The 20,547-nt window shown below is 39.6% G+C and overlaps 2 protein-coding genes and 1 long non-coding RNA gene across 6 annotated transcripts in view; 1 reads left to right on the plus strand and 2 right to left on the minus strand.

The window, feature by feature from the left end:
• The window catches only part of REEP5 (receptor accessory protein 5), an 806,416-nt gene that overhangs the window by 698,108 nt on the left and 87,761 nt on the right, over positions 1–20,547 (plus strand). The window lies entirely within an intron of this gene.
• The window catches only part of DCP2 (decapping mRNA 2), an 84,349-nt gene that overhangs the window by 23,257 nt on the left and 40,545 nt on the right, over positions 1–20,547 (minus strand). The window contains exons 1-5 of one of the 4 annotated variants that reach the window (XM_050793080.1): positions 15,895–16,138; positions 14,525–14,748; positions 6,920–7,071; positions 2,947–3,074; positions 2,465–2,563 (exon numbers count right to left, since the gene is read on the minus strand). In XM_050793080.1, the coding sequence (XP_050649037.1) occupies positions 2,465–2,563; positions 2,947–3,074; positions 6,920–6,974 (282 nt within the window). In that variant the 5' untranslated portion in view covers positions 6,975–7,071; positions 14,525–14,748; positions 15,895–16,138. Of the gene's footprint in view, positions 1–2,464; positions 2,564–2,946; positions 3,075–6,919; positions 7,072–14,524; positions 14,749–15,894; positions 16,180–20,547 lie in introns of those variants that run through there. The other 3 variants (XM_050793077.1, XM_050793079.1, XM_050793078.1) reach the window with 3 other exon arrangements.
• Positions 3,886–6,910, minus strand: LOC126956272 (uncharacterized). The gene is made up of 2 exons (XR_007726268.1): positions 5,872–6,910; positions 3,886–5,377 (listed from the first exon to the last, which is right to left on the minus strand). It is a non-coding gene; the product is annotated as an uncharacterized LOC126956272 (long non-coding RNA).

Below are 20,547 nucleotides of genomic sequence, written 5' to 3' on the forward strand. Positions count from 1 at the left end.
TAAAGATATTACTTCTAAAGGACTTGAGTGAATCTCCTTAAAGGTCTTTATGGCTTATAGAGGTTAAGTGACTAGCCTCAAGTCTCTAGGGTACTGGGTAACGAAATCTATGCTAGAACAAAAATCTTTCAAGTCCTAGGCCATCTGCTTTCCCTTATATCATACTTCCTGTTAGTTCAACTTCTCAAATCTCAAGAATAATTGTGTGATACATGATAAATTGTGTGATAAATGGTAAGAACTAAGAATATGGCCAACAATCCATCACAAGGTATTATATAATAGTGAATTGTAAAGACAATAATTGCTACTGAAGTTCAGAGACTACTGTTTGCTAGAGTTAACTGGTAAGATTTTTAAATAGAATTTTAAGTAAGAATGAAGGCTGGGCATGGTGGCTCATGCCTGTAATCCTAGCACTTTGGGAGGCTGAGGCAGGAAGATCACTTAAGCCCAGAAGTTCAAGACCAGACTGGGCAACATAGTGAGACCCCCATTATTTAAAAAAAAAAAAAATTAGCCAGGCATGGTGGCATGCAACTGTGGTCCCAACTACTTGGGAGGCTAAGAGGCAGGATGATTGCTTGAGCCCAGGCAGTCAAGGCTGCAGTGCACTATGATCATGTCACTGTACTCCAACCTCAGTAATACAGCAAGACCTTGTCTCAAAAAAAAAAAAGAGAAAAAAAAAGGAAAAGGAATGAACTTCAAAGAACATCCATTATAAACTTCATTTTAAGAAACTAAGGACCAGTCAAGCACGGTGGCTCATGTCTGTAATCCCAGCACTTTGGGAGGCCGAGGAGGACAGATCACTTGACCTCAGAAGTTCAAAATCAGCCTGGACAACACAGACTTTGCCTCTACAAAAAAAAAAAAAAAAAAAAAAAAAATCAAAAAAATTAGCTAGGCATGGTGGTGCACACCTGTAGTCCCAGCTACTCTGGAGGCTGAGGCAGGAGGATGGCTTGAGCCCAGGAAGTCAAGGCTGCGGTGAACTATGATGGTACCACTGAACGACAAAGGGAGATCCTACACCAAAAATAATTATATGTGTATGTGTGTATCTATATGTGTATATTTATACACACACACACATATACACACACACACACATATAAGAGAGAGAGAAAAGAAACTTAAGCCCTATACACAGTTAGCTGGTGGCAGTTGCAGTCCTTCAGGGAAAAGGGATTTGAGTTGGGTTTAGAAACATATCCAGATAGGAGCTGAACAGAAGGAACAAGAGAGGACATTCTAGGTAGTGAAATAACAGCAAAAAAAAAATTTTTTTTTTGAGACAGAGTTTCACTTTCGTAGCCCAGGCTGGAGTGCAATGGTGATCTCGGCTCACTGCAACCTCTGCCTCCCAGGTTCAAGAGATTCTCCTGCCTCAGCCTCCCAAGTAGCTGGGATTACAGGAATGTGCCACCATGTCCAGCTAATTTTTGGTATTTTTAGTAGAGACAGGGTTTCTCCATGTTGGTCAGGCTGGTCTCAAACTCCCGACCTCAGGTGATCTGCCCAACTCAGCCTCCCAAAGTGCTGGGATTACAGGAGTGAATCACCGTGCCCAGCCATAACAGCAAAAATTTCAAGGCCGAAACAAATCAATCAAGTTCAAAAGAGAGAGAATAAACTGTTTTGACTGAAAATACAATAAATTCAGAAGGTTAAGATTTGTGTCGGGGAGAGGGGACAGAGTTTAAAAACTTAAAGAATTAAACTTTATCCTATAGACAGTGGAAAGCCTGAGTGAGTTTTCAGCAACAAACGTCAACTTCTCAGAAAAGTCCAAATTGGGGCCGGGCGCTGTGGCTCACGCCTGTAATCCCAGCACTTTGGGAGGCTGAGGCAGGTGGATCACGAGGTCAGGAGATCGAGACCACAGTGAAACCCCATCTCTACTAAAAATACAAAAAAATGAGCCGGGCGCAGTGGTGGGCTCCTGTAGTCCCAGGTACTCGGGAGGCTGAGGCAGGAGAATGGCGTGAACACGCGAGGCGGAGCTTGCAGTGAGCTGAGATCACGCCACTGCACTCCAGCCTGGGTGACAGAGTGAGACTCCGTCTCAAAAAAAAAAAAAAAAAATTCCAAATTGTGCACTTGTCAGGAAGCCAAGACTATAAACATAAAACAAGGATTACAATAGCCAAAATGTTTTACCCATAGCAAATCTAATTCTAAAGGGAAAGGAGGGAAAAATGTCATCATAAAGAAGGGAACAAGATATAAACCAAAATGGCCCATTAAAAAAATGGGAACAGATAAGAGAATAAATGAAAAGAGATGTGGATAAAAGAATCAACAGTGATGTTAGAAAAATTTAAGTTACTTCAAGCACTTTCCAGCACTCAAGTTCTGGAAAGGGTTAAGACAGTCCAAAGAAGTCATGTATGGCTAAAAAAAATACATTCAGACCCTAACAGCCAAATTTACCGTGTATCAAACTGGAATAACTTACCTCTCTAGCAGCACAATCATGAGGAGCTTCTTCTTTATTTACTTTTCCTTTTGGAAATCCCCAGCCTGATTTTGCTAGGTAACCCTGAACCAGTAGTACCTATAAAACAAGCAGAGGTAAAAATCAAACTTGCCCTCCTTTTCCATGCTCCTTTCTAAAAATCAAAGCCATTTTTCTCTGTGCTTGAGGTAACTGTTTATCTTCCATGAGCCTGAAAACACCACCACCAGTGTGAAAGCATTCTGCCCACTAAAAAAAAAAAGTCTTCAACAATTAAGTGACCCTTTTTTGTACCACGCCATAATTGCAACAAGTAAAAAATCTGCAGACCTAGCATGCAGATAAAATATACAAAACTTGGCCTTTTAGCACTAAAAATCTAAGTATCTTTTAAAACCTCAGTTTAGAAACACTACATCAATAACAAATTTTGTTAATAGACTAACGATCGCCATTTAACTAAAAATCTTTATTACACTCACATTTTCAAGTGTCTCATCAAGAATAATTGCACCATATGTTGGTACTCCCATTTTATATTCCTTCCATTCGTCCAAAACTTTTTCCACATCTTCACCTTGAGGCAGCAAAAATGGACAATGACTGAAGAGTATAAATAGTGTCAAGGAAGTTACTTTCTCCTTTAATATGGCTTGAGAAATTATATGCAGAAAGAGACCCATTTAAATCAACAGTGTATTTTATGTGAAATTATTCAAATCTTCCCTCATTTAAGTGTAGCATTTTGGCCGGGCATGATGGCTCACACCTGTAATCCCAGCACGTTGGGAGGCCGACACAGGTGGTGGTTTTGTTTTTTCCACATTTGTTTTCTCTTAAAACGTCATTGTTAACTTTTGCATTTATAGCCTACACACAAATCAAGTAAGTCTTGAGTACTCATAGTCCTGGATCCCTGAGCTAACACAAACTAATTCTGGACCATGTAAACACCTAGAACACTTCTCATTAAGTGAGTCAAATTCATAATACCAGGTAATTATAGATACTAGCGTAATAACAAGAAATAGAATTACATATATAAAATGATACCAAGAAACAGAAAAAAATATATTGCTAAGAGAAAGAAACTGTCACATCAGAGAAACAAAGTGGTTAATTCTGGGAAGGAAAATGAGGTATGCCACTCTATACTGTTTACCACATATATATTGTTTCCATAATGAAGAACACTTTTATGAAGTTTTACTTTAAGTATTACAGAGAAAGGCAAATCCAGGTATTAAGGAAAACATAGCCAGTTTTAAAGAAACTGGGCATGCCTCCCCACAAAAGTGGGCAGCGTAAAATATTAATAGTAAAGTAAGTAAAATCCAAACCCTGAAATTATATGCTCAGACTTCCAACACTCCATGCTATCAAATGCCTCTTCACTATAATACTACTGTAAAAAAAAAAAAAAAAAAAAAAAAAAAGTGGAGAAAATGATAATCTATGATAGTATCGCTCAAAATGAGGTCATACTTTTAAGGGTTCTCAATTCCTCAATAAAAACTTGTATACTCTGTGTTTTCATTTTGATATTACTCTAACATGCAATCTGAGCATATTTTCAATTATCTAGATGACCATATGTATCAAATATTACCACTTGATTTCACAGACCATACTGGTACTAGTACTACTTTAATTGCTACCGGCTATTAAAAACAGAAATAAAGTTAATCTATAAATGATGCATTACAATCAAATGACATATGACATAATACAGAAAGTAATGTTTCGTAACAGCAGAGAAAGGTGGTGTTAGTACAGGTACACCAAACTCAAAACACCCTCAAAGAAGTTGGCATTATATTCATTCACATTGTGATGAAAAGTCTGGTTTAAAAAAAAAAAAAATTACATCAAATTCATCTTATTAATTTCAATTTTACGTGTTCTACAATTCCGTAATTTAAAATTTGTTTCATAGTTGTAGTACAAATGAAATAGGTCCTCAGAGCCCAAGTCAGTCAGCCACCTATGACAACACTGTAATCTGGCCAGGTGTGGTGGCTGATACCTGTAATCCTAGCACTTTGGGAGGTCAAAGCAGGAGGAATGCTTGAGCCCAAGAGTTCAAGACCAGCCTGGGCAACCTAGTAAGACCCTGTACCTACAATTTTTTTTTAAGACAAGCGCAAAGTTAATCTCAATATAATTAGTCCATGCCTTCATTTCAGGAGGGGGGAAAAAAAGATAAAAGCCTGGATACAACATTAACCATTCCACGAAGCTCTATGGTTCTATAAGGGCCCGCTAAGATTCTAAAAGGTATTACAAGTCTGGCTTTACACGTTTAGTAAAATCCCTAGCAGAACTTCAGCCAAGGAGCAAATCTGGGATACTTTTGTCTGTATCCTCATTGCTGAGTGCTTACTGAAGGGGAAAAAAAAAAAAATCACAAGACTATGCATAATTTAAAAAAGAGAAAACAGAAGCATACACAAGTTCCACAATTTATCCAAAGATACATAGCTAGTAAGTGGTAGGGAAAGGATGCTAACTCAAAGGATGTGGCTCCAGAACTTATGCTCTTATCAAAGTACGCAGTCTTCTCTACTGCAATATCCCACATGTACCATCAACTCAACTTGCCCATAACTGAACCCGTCAATCCCCTACATTTCTCATTTTCCTGTCAATGGGATGGCAGTCTCATACACTCAACTGCTCATACTACAAACCTGGGTACCATCCTTTCTTCTACTTCTCAGATATCCAAGTCACCACCAATCTTACCTCCTAAATAACTTTCAAATTTGATCTCTTCTATTCATTTCTACTACCACAGGTTTTCTCTCTCTAGTAAATTAATAAAAGAGCATGTTAACTAGATTCTCAGAATCCAATCTTGCCTTCCTCCAATTCACTGTTCACACTATTCCACAGTAGTCTTGAGAAACACCCCTATGGGAAGAAAGAAGCAAATGTGGGAAAATGTTAATAATAAATGAATACAGATGAAGGGTATGATGGCAGTTGTCATGTTCTTTAGTCATCTCCAAAAGTTAAGTTTTTTTCCAAAATATAAGGTTTTTTAAAATGTTTTTTAAATATGGCCTACAAGACCCCTACACGTTTTAGCCCCTGAATTACTCTGTAGCATCATCTCTTATCTTTCCCATTTAGTCTAAAATACAGTAACTTTTTTCACTTCCTCCAATTTTCCTCACATAAATCACTATCTCAAAGAAGGCTTCTATTTAGCTTCCAAAATTTTTTTTTGGAGTAATAGTTAACATTTATTACTTATTAACATTTATTGATCACTGTGCCAGGTAAACGATTTACATGTACAAACATATGTGTCTCAAACTTATCCTTTGAATTAGGCACTATTAACAACCTTATGTTTCAGGAAGAAACTGGGATCGTCATCTAAGAGAAATTAAACAACCTACCCAGTATTTTCAAGTGGCCAGATGGGAATCAAACTCACAGCCTCCAAATCGTAAGTAGGTATCCCTCTTCCGTTCCCACTGAACACTGTGCTTCCATATCACATCCTACCACACTGCACTGTAATCATTTCCTTTCCTGTCTTTTCTCATCTTCTTGAAGATACTGAGTCCACTCTGTTCACTGCATAAGGCCTGGCACAGAGTAACCATGCAGTTACTTAATGAAGTGTACCACATTAAACATTCCTTCTCCATGTAATTATTCTTAGTTAACTAAAAGAAACATACCTAAAACAAAGGTTCTTGGTGTTTTTTAAAAGCAGGGAAAGTGTAAAACTCACGTGCAATCACACACAAAATATTATCCAAAACCGTAAAGTTGCTCTAGTAGACTCGTAAGTCCATACAAAATAACCAAAGCAAAAGGGGACTTGGTTATTTTAATGTTTCCATAAGTAGATTGTAACTCCTGAAAACCAGTCTACTAAGATTTCTCCAGAGAACCTATCACCAAGGCCTTTAACAAAGACAGTGCTCAATATATTTCTATTCCCCTTTGATTTCTCATTAACTTCTACACATTTAATCAAATGGTTTGATCATTTCTTTCTTTGAAATCTGTCTCCCATCAGTGTTTTCTCTGTAGTCCCACAACTATGGCTCAGGGACTTATTGCCCTGAATCTCAAGTGATGTAACATATCAACCAATAAATCTTGGATACTGTTTTTGTTTGTTTGTTTGAGACAGGGTCTCGCTCTGTGAGATTAAAGATCATCTGGTTACATGGAGCAGCAAGAGTAAAGTTCTACAAACAGGCTAGCTATTCATGGAAAAAGAAAATCAAATTTAATCAGTGTACATTTCAGGGAGTCCTCTGTATAAAAATATGATTATTATTAAATTGTCTACTATTTATGTTTGACAATTTTTAGCAATCAAGTATGTTTTTCTCTAACAGTTTTTAAAATCTGAAAAGACAAAAAGAAATTTGTGCTAAAATATATTGCTAACAAGAAAGATAGTCATTATAGTAATAAAAAGGATATCAGCTTTAGCAAAGTCTCTTATCCCACACTGAGGTAATCCTGGTGTGTTCTGCATGTAGAAATCCAAGTAAAACCAATGGGCAAGTTCAATCTGAAAACACACTCGGATTGCATTGTCTCTTTCCTCGCTGGGAATATGCAAAATAAATCGGCTGTCAAAAAAAAAACGCATATAAAAATTACATTTACAAACTATAACGATTTATCTTAGGCTATTTAAGTGCTTCATACCTGACCTACCAACTTAGAAAAGGGACCAAGAGCAGTACTGTTCAAGGAAGCAATTAATATTTGAGGGAAATTACTATAGGGAAGATGAGTCTTAAAGAGAGACGGAGAAGACACCACATGTATCTCACTTTTAATACAATTTGTTCCGAGCCTGTGTACCTTCTGTTCACAAGTACAGAGATCAGCTTAAGAGCTCACTAACAACAAAAGTGAGCAAGAAAACCTCCACTTCCTCCCATGTCTGGCAACATTTCCAAGAATACAGGTAAATATATTCATACAATTACATTTTAAAATGTTTGCTATTACATAATCTTCACATATAAAATATTATCAAGAAATATTGGAAAAGAAGCCAATATTCTGTGGCTCATTAATACACCAGACTTCTCAAAGAGCCTCACCTGCAGTCTCAGTTCAAACTTTCAAATATATTCACTTTTCAAAACCCTAAATTGTCTTTTCTATGTACATTGAGGAAAGGAGGGAAAGACATATTTCTTTTACATATAATATAAAATATATTGCATGCACACATATGTAATTAGGATAATGAACCCCTTTATTATGAAACATACAAGTTAAAATTCATCAATCTAAGTGAATGTTGTAACTTACAGCAGTCATTAAAAGCAGCTATCAATTACTTTTTCTAATGTTAAGCATTTTTCGTCATCCTTTTTCCCAGTAACCATTAGAGACAGATTCAAGTCCATTGGTTTTTAAAGTCATTTTTAAAATTTAAAATAGTACCACCCAGTTTGACCACTTGTTTAATCAGTATCATAGTAAATAATTCTTGGCTGTTTCCAAATTTCAAATAAGAACAAGAACACTCTTCTCCAATTACAAGAGGACCTTCTCAACAAAGGAATTAAAAATTAGCCAGGCATGGTGGCATGCATCTGTAGTCCTAGCTACTCGGGAGGCTAAGGCAGGAGGATCACTTGAGCCCAGGTGTTCAAGGCTGCAGTGGGCTATGATCATGTCACTACACTCCAGCCTGGGTGATGAGACACTGTCTCAAAAACATATATATATATTAAGAAATAAAAACAACGCTGGAGTGGCAAAAGGCATTTTAATCAGGTTTTTAGGAATTGCAATTTGGGAGACACAAGTCTAGTAAGCAGCTAAATCATGTTCCATTCAGGCAAGGTTAGGCGGAGCTTGTAAGGGCTACTGTAAATTTACATATCTGGAAGGTTTTAGCACAGTCCATGATTAATGATGGTTGGTTGTCAGCTCAGGATGTCTCCAGTCAGTGATCAATATAGTTGAGCGTGGTTCTCTCTCCAAGAGGTTGATCAGACCCAGTATACACACCTCAAGTCAAATGCAGCTAGTTTTACACTTTGGCCCAGTTCAGCAGGTGAAACTCCATCTAGATGTGTATGTGACTGGGATCCAACTCCTTACACCCTCCTGGTTCCTTTTTGGATATTCTGATATAATCATCTCCATTGTGGATTTTCTTTTCACAATTTAGATCCATCAGTTTCATTTTGGAATTTTTCCCCCCACAATTCAGATTCATCAGTTTCATCTTTAAGACTTTTAGTCTTCTGATCTGTTCCAGTCTGAATCAGCTGTTCTCTACACCTGGTACACATCTGTCACCTCTACACTGCCCTTTCACTGGCATCTTATAGTTCCCTGTGCCTTTATCCCACAGAGGTCATGTTTCTTGTATTTTTGTCTTCATCCTCCTTAATTCACTTCCTTGTTTTAACGAAGTACATCTTCACATATCTTATGAAGGAAGGATGCAAAGAGGAGGTAAATATTGAGATACTATACATCTGAAAATGTCTATCCTCATACTTGATAATTTGAGTAAATAATTTTAAGTTGGAAACGATTTTCTTTCAGAATTTTCAACAGTGCTCTCTCATTCCAACTTCTAATTTTGATATTGAGAAAATTGAAGCCATTCATTTTTCTTTTCTTTTTACTTCTAACTTGTGCCAAGGACAAAAGCCATTCAGATTCTTAATGTTTTGTATATGACTTTTTTTTTTTTTCTAGTCTGGATGCTTCTGACATCTTCCTTCTGCCCCCAGTGTTGTGAAATTTTGCAGTGTCTATTTTTAATCCACTGCACTGTCATTCCATAGACCATATGTACTTGGAAATTCGTATCCTTCAGTGCTGAAAGATCTCGTAAGTCAATCCTACTATGAGTCTTTATGTTTCTATATTGCCTTACCAGGCATGGTAGCACATGCCTCAAATTCCAGCTACTCAAGCCAAGGAGTTCAAATCCAGCCTGGTCAACAATGCCAGACCCCGTCTCTATTTTTTTTTTTAAAAAAAACTAGCTCCCTATATCAATTACACTAATTTTGCTTTTCATTTTTCCCAGTTCTCCTCAGCTCCCCTCTGTTGAAATGCTGAAATTTTAACTGTCAGAGGCAAATGTAATACTGCCTTAGGAACCTGTGGGGAAGGGGAGGGGAATTACTTAGTGTAGTGTTTTAACTTTCAGAACCAAGTGATCTATTTTCTCTATTTAAGACATGTGTTCATCTTACTTTAAGAGAAACCCAAACTTCATCAGTTTTGTTAACATCTTGGTTTTTGAAAGAACTTCAATCCGTAATTGGCATTCAGAATGCCCTTGGCACGACAGTCTGTGTTATGGCATTTAAAACCTGCAAAATCCTTGAGCCCAACTTGATTAACCAAAACTGATAACCACCACCTTTATCTTTTAAAGTCTGCTCTATCTTTATTTTAAAAAATGAAAAACCCTCAAGTGTAACAGCCAGCTCCCTATCTACTCACATAAAGGAGAAGCCTACTAATGAATAAACCCCCTCAAATGTCTCATCATTAATATAAAAAGGCATCCAAAAATCACCTACCATCTAATGAAAATGTGAAGCATGACAAGAAAAAGTTTAACTGACCCTGAAGAAAACATAATTGAGGAACCAGAAGAAAACAGGAGGGTTGAAAGATGGAATTATTATCCTAAAAGAAATTTAAATGGGCATTCCTTTTTCAGAGCAACTGTATTTTTCTTTTTTAAAACATACAATAACTAAGTAAGAGCCCTTGGGGGGGTAAAAAAACAAAAAACAAAAAACCATGATTACTATAACCAACAGAAGCAGTGGAAGGTAGTATTAAGGATATCACCTAGACACTGATACTCAAAATGCGGACCCTAGACCACATGGGAACTAAGTGTGAAAAGAGAAACAGGTATTTTAGACATTAAAGGACTCAGTCTACTTCCTAATGACCCCCCTCAAAGAAATTAACTTAAAATGCACACAAGCAAAACAAGAATGAAAACCAAGAAAGGATAAAACATGATATCCAAGAAAGAATAAGTACCACCTTAGAGAGTTGTGAAAGTGAATTCTAGTATTCTAGTTGCTAGGCAAGTCTGGGGAGCAACTAGCCCAGACTGGATTAGGAGGATGGAGGTCCCCAAGAGCAGAGTCTAAAGGGAAAAAAGGATTCTGTAGAAAGTGTGACTAAGGATAAAATACGGAAGCAGATGAGAAGGGGTGAAAAAAGCAGCTAGAAACTTTGGACATATTAGGAGAGGAGTACATGTACAACAGAATTAGAGTCCAAATGTGAAGCAAAAACACCAAAGTTAGAACAGAAAGCCAACTGTCCCCTCCCCTCAAGAAAATGGATTTCAAGAATAGCCAGAAGGGGCCTGGCATGGTGGCTCCAACCTGTAATCCCAGCACCTTGGGAAGCCAAGGCAGGCAGATCACCTGAGGTCAGGAGTTCAAGACCAGCCTGGTTAACACATGGTGAAACCCTGTCTCCACTAAAAATATAAAAAATGGTGTGGTGGCGGGCACCTGTAATCCCAGCTACTTGGGAGGATGAGGCAGGAGAATCGCTAGAACCAGGGAGACAGGGGTTGCAGTGAGCTGAGACGACGTCATTGCCTCCGGCCTGGGCAACCAAGAGAGACTCTGTCTCAAAAAAAAAAAAAAAAAAAAAAAAAGGCTAGAAGGAATCAGGCAGTAATAACGAAAGCATATATTTATTTCCCTGAAGAAAAAACTTAATGGTATCATCATTTTGACCAATTTGTAGGATATAAGAAAGCAGAATTCATTTAGATATTCTGCAAGACACTTACAAAGGGATCCTGACTATGCCCTGATGGAAAAGAAACTAGCCACTGAAGACTTGCCTCTACTGTAAAAACTATATATTTACACTGTATTATTGTTGTTCAGCTTTTACAATCAACAAATAGTACAAAATATAACAGACTTAACTTTACAAAATGGAATACAAATATTATCAATCCTAAGTCTTTAAAAGTTAATCTGGATAGAAGCCGAGGGAATGGGCAAGAAAAAATGAGGCACTAATCATCTCACCATATAAGAGACTCAAGAAATACTTTAAGTTCGTAAAACAAATATAATTTTAAGTATATTAAAGTCACAAAGGGGCCAGCATGGTAGTTCACACCTGTAATCTCAACGCTTTGGGAGGTGGAGGCAGGAGGATTGCTTGAGGCTACAAGTAAGTTCGAGACCAGGCTGGGCAAAGATCCCATCTCTACCAAAAAAAAAAAATGCATTTAATACCTGGGTATGGTGGTACATGCCTATAGTCCTGGCTACTCAGGAGGCTGAGCCAAGTGGATAGCTTGAGTCCAGGAGTTGGAAGTTATAGTGAGCTATGATCATGCCTGGGCAATGGAGCAAGACCCTGTCTCTAAAAAAAAGTCAAAGTCACAAAGGCAAACAATAGAACAATTTAAAATACTGATAGAGACATACTGGAAGTAGGACGGGAGCAATAGTGGGTGTGGTAAACTGAACTCTCACCTAGTATCTACCAAGTTGAACCAAATCCCCAATTCAATATAGAAAGTTGATAAACGAGAAAGTGGCACAAGTATATTTTAAAATACTGAGGTATCCACTAGAACTTAAAACAAGTAAAAGTCAATGCCTCAACAGGAATAGAAAAGGGTAGGGTAAGAAACTAAGACTGTTGCCTGTCATTTAGAAATCTGTCTGTACTCTAACTTTCAAAACCATGTACATGATTACATATTTTTAATAGGAAAAAGTTCTTAAGTTTATAAGAGCTGATGTATGAAAATTAAACATTTAATGCTTTCATTCTGTGAATGCTTTTGATCTGTTTTAAAGGTTTACAAGTACGTGTACATATGTGTATATATGTGTATATAGTAATAGCTGAAATAAAATGCCTACAATTTGTTATAGGAAAAACTGCATCACACAAAATATTATTTTCTCAATGTTCCTACAAACAGGACATTAGCACAAGGATTGCAATTAGAAAAATGTTCCAGTTGAATTCAATGCTAAAATGGCTAGCTGAAGATGAGCACAAATTATTTAATTAACCTATGCTATCACCAAAATAGCAGCAACACTAGTTGCCAGAAAATACCTTTCTCCTTTTAACACTAGTGTGGCTTTACTCTACCCAACTCTTAAAAGGGCTTTTAAAAAATTCCAAGCATTTATTTGAACCAACCAACTTTTCAGTTTCTGCTTTAAAAACATGCTTTTCAATTCTTTAATAAGCTAGTTTAAACAGTATTGAAAAACTCTGTATTTGAGTTTTAATGTAAAAAATCATGGTGTATCAAAAACAAGTATCATAAAATGCTGCAGATTTAACTTTACACATACATTTTAAATTTTAATGTAGTTTTTGTTCACTAGAATATTTTAAGACAAAACTCTTCACTTCCTCTCCTCTAATTCTATTCCACTCAGAAAGTAAACAGTATTATTAGTTTGGTGCATATTCTTTTGGCACACAAATACCTATACTTCCTCCTCTCTCACACACACACACTTAAAAATTTTTCACAAAAGGCACCAAGTGACTAAGTATTTCACTCAGTATCCTGTGTACATCTTTTCAACACACAAATATTTTCCCTCAGTATACTGCGTGCTAATTGCCTGAGGAACTTACAACGGCTGCACAATATTCCAATAAATGGAATGTTCCATACTAAAGCATCTGCCTTAGGTTATGAGCAGTCTAATGGTTACAAAGTCACATTTTGAAAATTTAAGTCTCCTGCTCTCATTTTTCACATCAAAAGGCAAGATTTAACAGAAACATGTAATTTATCAAAAAACAAAGTAACACACAAAAAAACTTCCTAAATACACTAATAATAAGAAACAGAACTGGGGCAAAAAAATGAAGGGAATAAAAACAAGCATCTAGATTCAATTCATAAATCAAGAGGTACATAAAAGAGAGCTAACAAGTTCAGAAAAATTAACCTCAAATTAAGCTTTATTTTTAAATAAGTTTACCAAATTCTTTCAGTGTAAAAAAAAGTTTTAATCCACAATGAAAAGCCTGAATTAGTAACATTAAAAATCTTTCAATTAATCAAAGCTATAAATATTAACTTGAAAATGGCATTTATTTTAAAACCTGAAGTTTTGAGAAATGTTTATTTGGTTTCATTATTATAGCTAGCCCTAATTTTTAAATATATCATATCCTTATTTATACAGCCAAAAACAGTAACTGCACAAAGAAATTTCTCGAAAGGAAAAAAAGTTACTCCATTCAAAAATATTTGTATAACAGCTTAAATACACTAACTGGAAAACCAAGTATCTTTAACACTTGACAGGTGCTTAATATATTGTTTACAAAACACAACGTAATTATTTTGTGAACAGGTTTCATACATAAAATCATAATAGCTGACATCACTTCTTTAAATGATGTAATCCTAAATATGCAAATTAACCCCAATACTAGTAGGAAGACTAGCTCTGATGTCTGTAAAACGTGTAAGATTACCACATATTTTTCTAAATCAACTCTTACCCCAATAACCCACAGCCAATTACTGATCACCTTTCTAAATACATATCTTCAATTTTTTTCTAACTATAAAATGCATACCCGTTAAAAAATCTTGGGAACAAAGAAAACAAAGATCACAATCTCATAATCCCACTATTGGTTCATGTGCTTCTAGTCATTTATCCAAATACACATATCAAATTCAGTTTTTTCCTTTTATTTGTTATTTGGGACAAGAAACTAAGTGCCTTTTCAGTGGTTCATTTGAATCTACCATACTTCAAAAATTAAATATCTACCATCACCAAAGAAGTACAACGCCATTTTTATTAGCTGCAAAATTAGGCTATTTACTTTCTTGTATGTGTTTTCGTGAGGTTTAAAATGTTAGGCTTATTACTTCTTCCAGGTGTGAGAGAAAAAGCACAGGCACTTTAAAGAAAAAGGAATAGATTTCTAATCTCGATTTTGTCAATTAGGATGAATGTAACCTTATGTAAATTACAAAGTTCCTGAATCTGCCGCAGATGAAAATGGAAATATACTAACTGCACCTACCAAACAGGGCTGATTGAGGATTAAATAAAACAACACATGTAAAGGTAGTGCCTGGCGCACAGCAGAAACTCCAGGCCGGACGCGGTGACTCACGCCTGTAATTCCAGCACTTTGGGAGGCCGAGGCGGATGGATCACGAGGTCAGCACTTTGGGAGGCCGAGGCAGGTGAATCACGAGGTCAGGAGTTCGAGACCAGCACGGCCAAGATGGTGAAACCCCGTCTCTACCAAAAATACAAAAATTAGCCGGGTTGTGGTGGCGGGCGCCTGTAATCCCAGCTGCTCGGGAGGCTGAGGCAGAGACTCGCTTGAACTCGGGAGGCAGAGGTTGCAGTGAGCCGAGATGTGCCACTGCATTCCAGGCCGGGTGAAAGAACGAGACTGCGTCTCAAAAAAAACAAAACAAACAAAACCAAAACCTCCACAAATACCAGTTCTTTACTTTCCATTAAAAAAAAACAGCGTGAAGGAGATACAACTACTAAAAGCCTGCCTTTTAAAACATAAATACGGTAACTGTGAGCGAAAAGGTGTTATCACTTGTAATCACAATCCACACACACTTGGCGACACCTCCGGGTGTCACTGCACCCCAAATTTCACCTTCGGAAAGGAAGTATTTTTAAGTATCCTACACGTGTTTGGCTATCTGAAATCAGAGTTGACAAGGGGGAAGAAAGCAAAAAAATTCTCATGTGAAGTATACACCCTGAGTAAAAACCCCGCGGCTGAGAATTTCCTTTAAAATAGGGTAATTAAGGATGAAAAGAAAAGCAGCTCTACATTTTTCCCTCTCTCCCCCAAAGACAAGTCTAGGGATGAGAAAAGTAATTTCTTACAGGAATTTACAGAGAACGCCACGGACACATAACACGCGGGCGTCAGAGTAAGTCCGAAAAATTGCTCCTTGCGCAGGTCCGCGTACCTGGGATCTTAAGACTTAAATCACTACCCTGGGGTCTTCCTTCAGAATCTGGGAATGAGACAGGAGGAGGAGGGGGTGCACGGCGTGGAAAAGTCACAGAGGCAGAAAAAACAATGGGAGAGAGTGGCGGCGGCAAAACACTAAGACCCAGGCTCGGGCGAAGCGGCTGCGCCTGCGGGAAAGCAAAATAGTTGAGTAACTTAAAAAATAAGGAAATTCCGGGTTCTCTGAGGGGAAGGACGGAGGGCCGTGAGAAACAGGGAGGCTGCGGCGGAAAGAGGGGCGGTGTCGTCGGAGAGCAGGGTCGACGATGGAAAGCGAGCAGCGGCGGGAGCGGAAAGCGAGGACCTGGACGTGGGCGGGGGAGAAGACCCGGAGGCCTTTGGGGGGTCGGCGAAACTGAGAAAACCCGACGGGGGCGAAAAGGGGTCGGGCAGCGCAGTACCTGCAGAGATCGTCCAGGACGCTGCCGGGAATCTCCACCCGTTTGGTCTCCATGATGAGGACCCACAGCAGGAACAGTGCATCCCGGCTCCGCGCGGCCGGGAACTGACGGTACGGCACGAGGACTCCGGCTCGCCGGAGAGCGGGCAGCCGAGGCAGCCGCGGCAGAGACGACTCCAACGGAGACGAGAAGGGGAAGGGGCGGGACCCGCTCACTTCCGTCCCGCTCCCTCAGCCTTGGACCCCGAGACTGGGCCAAGGCTCGGGGCGGAGCCCCTGGAGTCACGCCCCTGCTCGCTTGAAAGGCCCAATGGGAAGCTGAAGAATTGGGAACCTAAACACGCTAAGCCAATGAGACGTTTGTTTATTGGTCCGCTACTTCCAATCCGTCTTCAAGCTGCTCAGTTGCTACTCAGAAAACCAACTTCCCGCCGCCTTTGGGGTGGCTACACGCAGGCGCACCACGCCTCCTGCGCGCTTCTAGGAAGTTTAGAGGGGTCGGGGCTTCCGTGTAGACCCCGAGACACACATCCGGGACTTTAGCCTCTTGTGCAGGACATCGCGGTGACTGAGCTCTTTCCTCTGCAGGGCCGACCCTGAGGAGGATCCGTTCAACACAAGAGTATACTTGCGATTCCTGTCACCAAGTATCATGCACTTATCGCTGCCCCCAGCAACTCCAGGCCAAGAGCTGTGCCTCTTTCACTACAAACCCTTGGAGAGTGTATCCATTTTCGAGGTGGCTCACCTCTGTCCTGCCTTAGGCACCTGGTTCCAAGTAGGAAGACAAGGACTTTATCTCAGTATCTGGCACCTAGCAAAATCTTAGAAAATACTAATTTAAGCTGAACTCTGATCTGTATTCCACCCTCTGCACAAAGCAACCCCAACCTGCTCGTCCTTATTCATTCCTCATCTTGCTTAATGGAGTCCAATCCATTTGGGATCTCTGGAGAAACTAGATCCATCTGTTCTTCCTCTTACATCAGACTCACAGGCCCACACACACCTGCTCCGTCACAAGTTTAGTCTATTCTACCATTTAATCTCCCATCTTTTGTCTAAATTTGTCAAATGCCATTGTGTACTTCAGTTTTATATCATTTCTCCATACTACAGCGAGAGCTGCCTAACCAGTGACCCCTGCCTCCATTCTTGGCCTGTGCAACTGCCTACGAACAAGTTATCTTTTCAGCTTCTGCTGTATGAGCAGGCCCAAGGTCCCTTGGCATAAGAGGCCCGTCACCATCTATTTTGCTCCCCTGGTTTCCATCTTTTTTTTCCCTCTGTCTTGGAGAATTCCTCAAATTTATCTTCCCGACAACTACAGAGGTTTTACTTCTTTCGAGTTCTATTTTGTTCTTCAAATGCCCCTTTCTTGTGGTGTCATATTCTTGCTTCATATATTTTATTTTATCCTTCTGAGGATTTTAATAGATTTTGACGTTTTCTTCTCCCTGAGTAGTCTTATTCCTCTCAGCTGCTTTTTGCTATTATATTGGTCTCATCTATCCTATTAGAAGCATCTGTAGTCCTTGACTATTCACTCACACTTAAGAGTAAGGCCTTCACCTGGAGTCAAGTGCCTTGAAAGCTAATTGGAAGCTCTAACCTTGTAGATGGGACTTGTTTCCTGAGAGCTTAGCTGTAGGATGACCTGGCTGAGCTGTTGGTTGGAAACACATGGCATCAGTATCTGTACGTAATTCTTTCTGCTGATCAAATTCCCTAAAGAGAAAATGCTTCCAGGCACAGATTTATGTATTCTGGGAGTCCAGTACAGAAGCACAGGCTGCAGTATTCCATTTGCTTTATTCAGTACTTCTGGCACAGTCCAAGTCTTATTTTAGATTTCCTAAGAAGCAGGCACTGAGACAAGGTTTTGAGTGCAGAAAGCCTGTGAGGGAGGTGATCCTGGGAAACACTGGTAGCAGAGCAGGAAAGTGAGTCAAGGAAGGGAAGAAAGCCAAAGGGTTTATTATCAAGGAAATTAGCACTGTGGTTAACTGGAGTTTACTGTCACTGGAGAACTCTGGAGGCCAGTATGAACCATATACCTCAGAGTTATACCACTCAAGGGGTGAGGGAGATGGGGATTTATATACCAACTTCCTTCATTGGTTGAGGGTAGCTCCTGGGGTCTGCACTCTAGCCTGCTACATGGGCAGCAAGATGGACTCTGGTGGCCAGAAGAAGGGCGAAGAAATGCAGATACTAGCAGTTGGACCTTCAGCCAATGTAGTGGATGGATTGGTAAGGGTAAGAGTGAGCCCCTTCAGTTCTATTTTGCCGACTGTGCATTCTACCTGTTCTGACTGAATGTCTTTTCCCTGGGGGGCACCGAAATGGTTTCCTTAAGTTGTCTCACTCAGAGCTGAAGTCGAGTTTTTAGAGTACTCTAAATGATGGCAGTGAAACAATAGTTCAAGGCAAAGTGGTGCTTACCCACATGGGCCAATGGTATATTAATAGAAACAAGCAGGTTACCGGGCACTTGCTGAAGCACCTGGAGGAATTCTTCTTACTACCTTTCTAGTCTCCCAGTTTAGAGGCAGCTATACAACTCCCTTTGGGCTCTTAGAGGCCAGGAAGTCCCCAAACTCTCACACAGTGTTAAACCAATCTGCCTTATTAAGAGTTTCTGAGATGTCTGTGGTCCAAGGTATTATCTTGCCCAAGCCCCATCCCTCCACTGCCTCCTCACACACAGATTTCCAGGAGCTGAACTAGTGCAACCCTTATAGCAGCCCCCCCAAGCCATGACTTCCAAAGAACCCAAGTTTATGGTAGAGGCACCCGACAGCAGTAACTTAAGCATACCCAGGGGGATGACCCTGTATGGCAGACAACCTGAATGAGTTTGCGGTTCCAAGCGGGGCCAACCAAGATTCATTCCTTATCTATGAGGAACATCTGAGCCCTGTGGAATGCAGGCCATACAGGAGGGCTAGGCCCTTTGTTTTGTGACAAATGAAGGTTGCCAGGTGGAAGCTGTTAGGGAGAGGGTGCTAAATGAAAATGCTATATAAACTGCATACTTTTTGCAGGTAGTGTTCTTGTGTCCAGCTCAACTCCAGTGGACCACTCTGTATGTAAGTTCCCCCTCAATAAGCCATATGCCTCATTTGCTGGCTCTGGGTCTCTTCTCCAGCCTCTTAAACTTAGTGCCATCCCTGTTAAAGTGAATAGGGACACCAAGGCCTCAATTCCATCCAATTGTTCACAAGACCTAGCTGAGAATGACAACGTGGAGCCTAGAGTTAAGGGAACAGGAGATGCTAGGGTTCTTAAATTATAATACTGATTTGACTTTTAAATTGGGTTGATTAAAACCTTTATAGTTTTAAAATGTTATTTCATTTATTCTTTTTTTTTTTTTTTTTTGGAACAAGATCCCACTCTGTTGCCCAGGCTGGAGTGCAGTGGCACTATCATAGCTCACTGTAACCACCAACTCCTATCCTAGGCTCAGTCTCCCACCTCACCCTCCCAAGTAGCTAGGAATACAAGTGTGCACTACCAGGCCTGGCCAATTATTTTTTTAAAAACTTTGTAGAGACAGGGGTCTCACTTGGTTGCCTATGCTAGTCCTAAACTCCTGGCCTCAAGCAATCTTCCTGCCTTAGCTTCCCAAAGCTCTGGGATTACAGGCATGAGCCACCATGCCTGGCCTCATTTAGTCTTTATTACTACATGAAATAGACAAAGATTAATGAGGCTTATAAAGATTAAATGACTCAAAGTTTAATGATTAAGCGACAGTATGTAATAGAGTCAGGACTAGAATTCAGTTTTAAACTCAGCAGGAATTCTGCCTTAGGGAGAATGACACAAAAAATTATTATTTATGTCTGTACAGCATATTATAGTATAAAATTCAAATATAATCTCACAACAAAACAAGCTGTCATTGAATCATAAAAGTATTTAACTTGCTTATTGGCCTTTTAAATTGAGTGAGGTAGCCTGTAATCCCAGCATTTTGGGAGGCCGAGGCAGGCGGATCACGAGATCAGGAGATTGAGACCATCTTGGCTAACACAGTGAAACCCTGTTTCTACTAAAAATAGAAAAAATTAGCCAGGTGTGGCGGCAGGTACCTGTGGTCCCAGCTACTTGGGAGGCTGAGGCAGGAGAATGGCATAAACCCAGGAGGCGGAGCTCGCAGTGAGCAGAGATTGTGCCACTGCACTCCAGCCTGGGTGACAGAGCGAGACTCCGACTCAAAAAATAAATAAGAGAGTAAGGTTAAATTAAGAATCAAAGCTTCTTCACATCCCTACAGAGTTCTTATGGTTAAACTCAACGTTTATGGAGTAACACATAATTGCCCCTTCTGTTAGCCCCACTCTCTTTCTAGTACACCATCTCCTACAGCATATAAAATGTTTTAGTAACATTTACCAAGAAACAAAACCTGCCTTCACCTCTATGGCAGAGTCTTACTAGATGCTGACTGTATTAGTCAGTTCTCATACTCCTAATAAAGACATACCCAAGACTGGGTAATTTATAAAGGAAAGAGGGTTTTTTTTGTTTTTTTGTTTTTGTTTTTTTGAGATGGAGTCTAGCTCTGTCACCCAGGCTGGAGTGCAGTGGCATGATCTCCGCTCACTGCAAGCTCCACCCCCTGGGGTTCATGCCATTCTCCTGC

Source organism: Macaca thibetana, chromosome 6 (genome assembly GCF_024542745.1).
Source record: "Macaca thibetana thibetana isolate TM-01 chromosome 6, ASM2454274v1, whole genome shotgun sequence".
NCBI lineage: Eukaryota > Metazoa > Chordata > Mammalia > Primates > Cercopithecidae > Macaca > Macaca thibetana.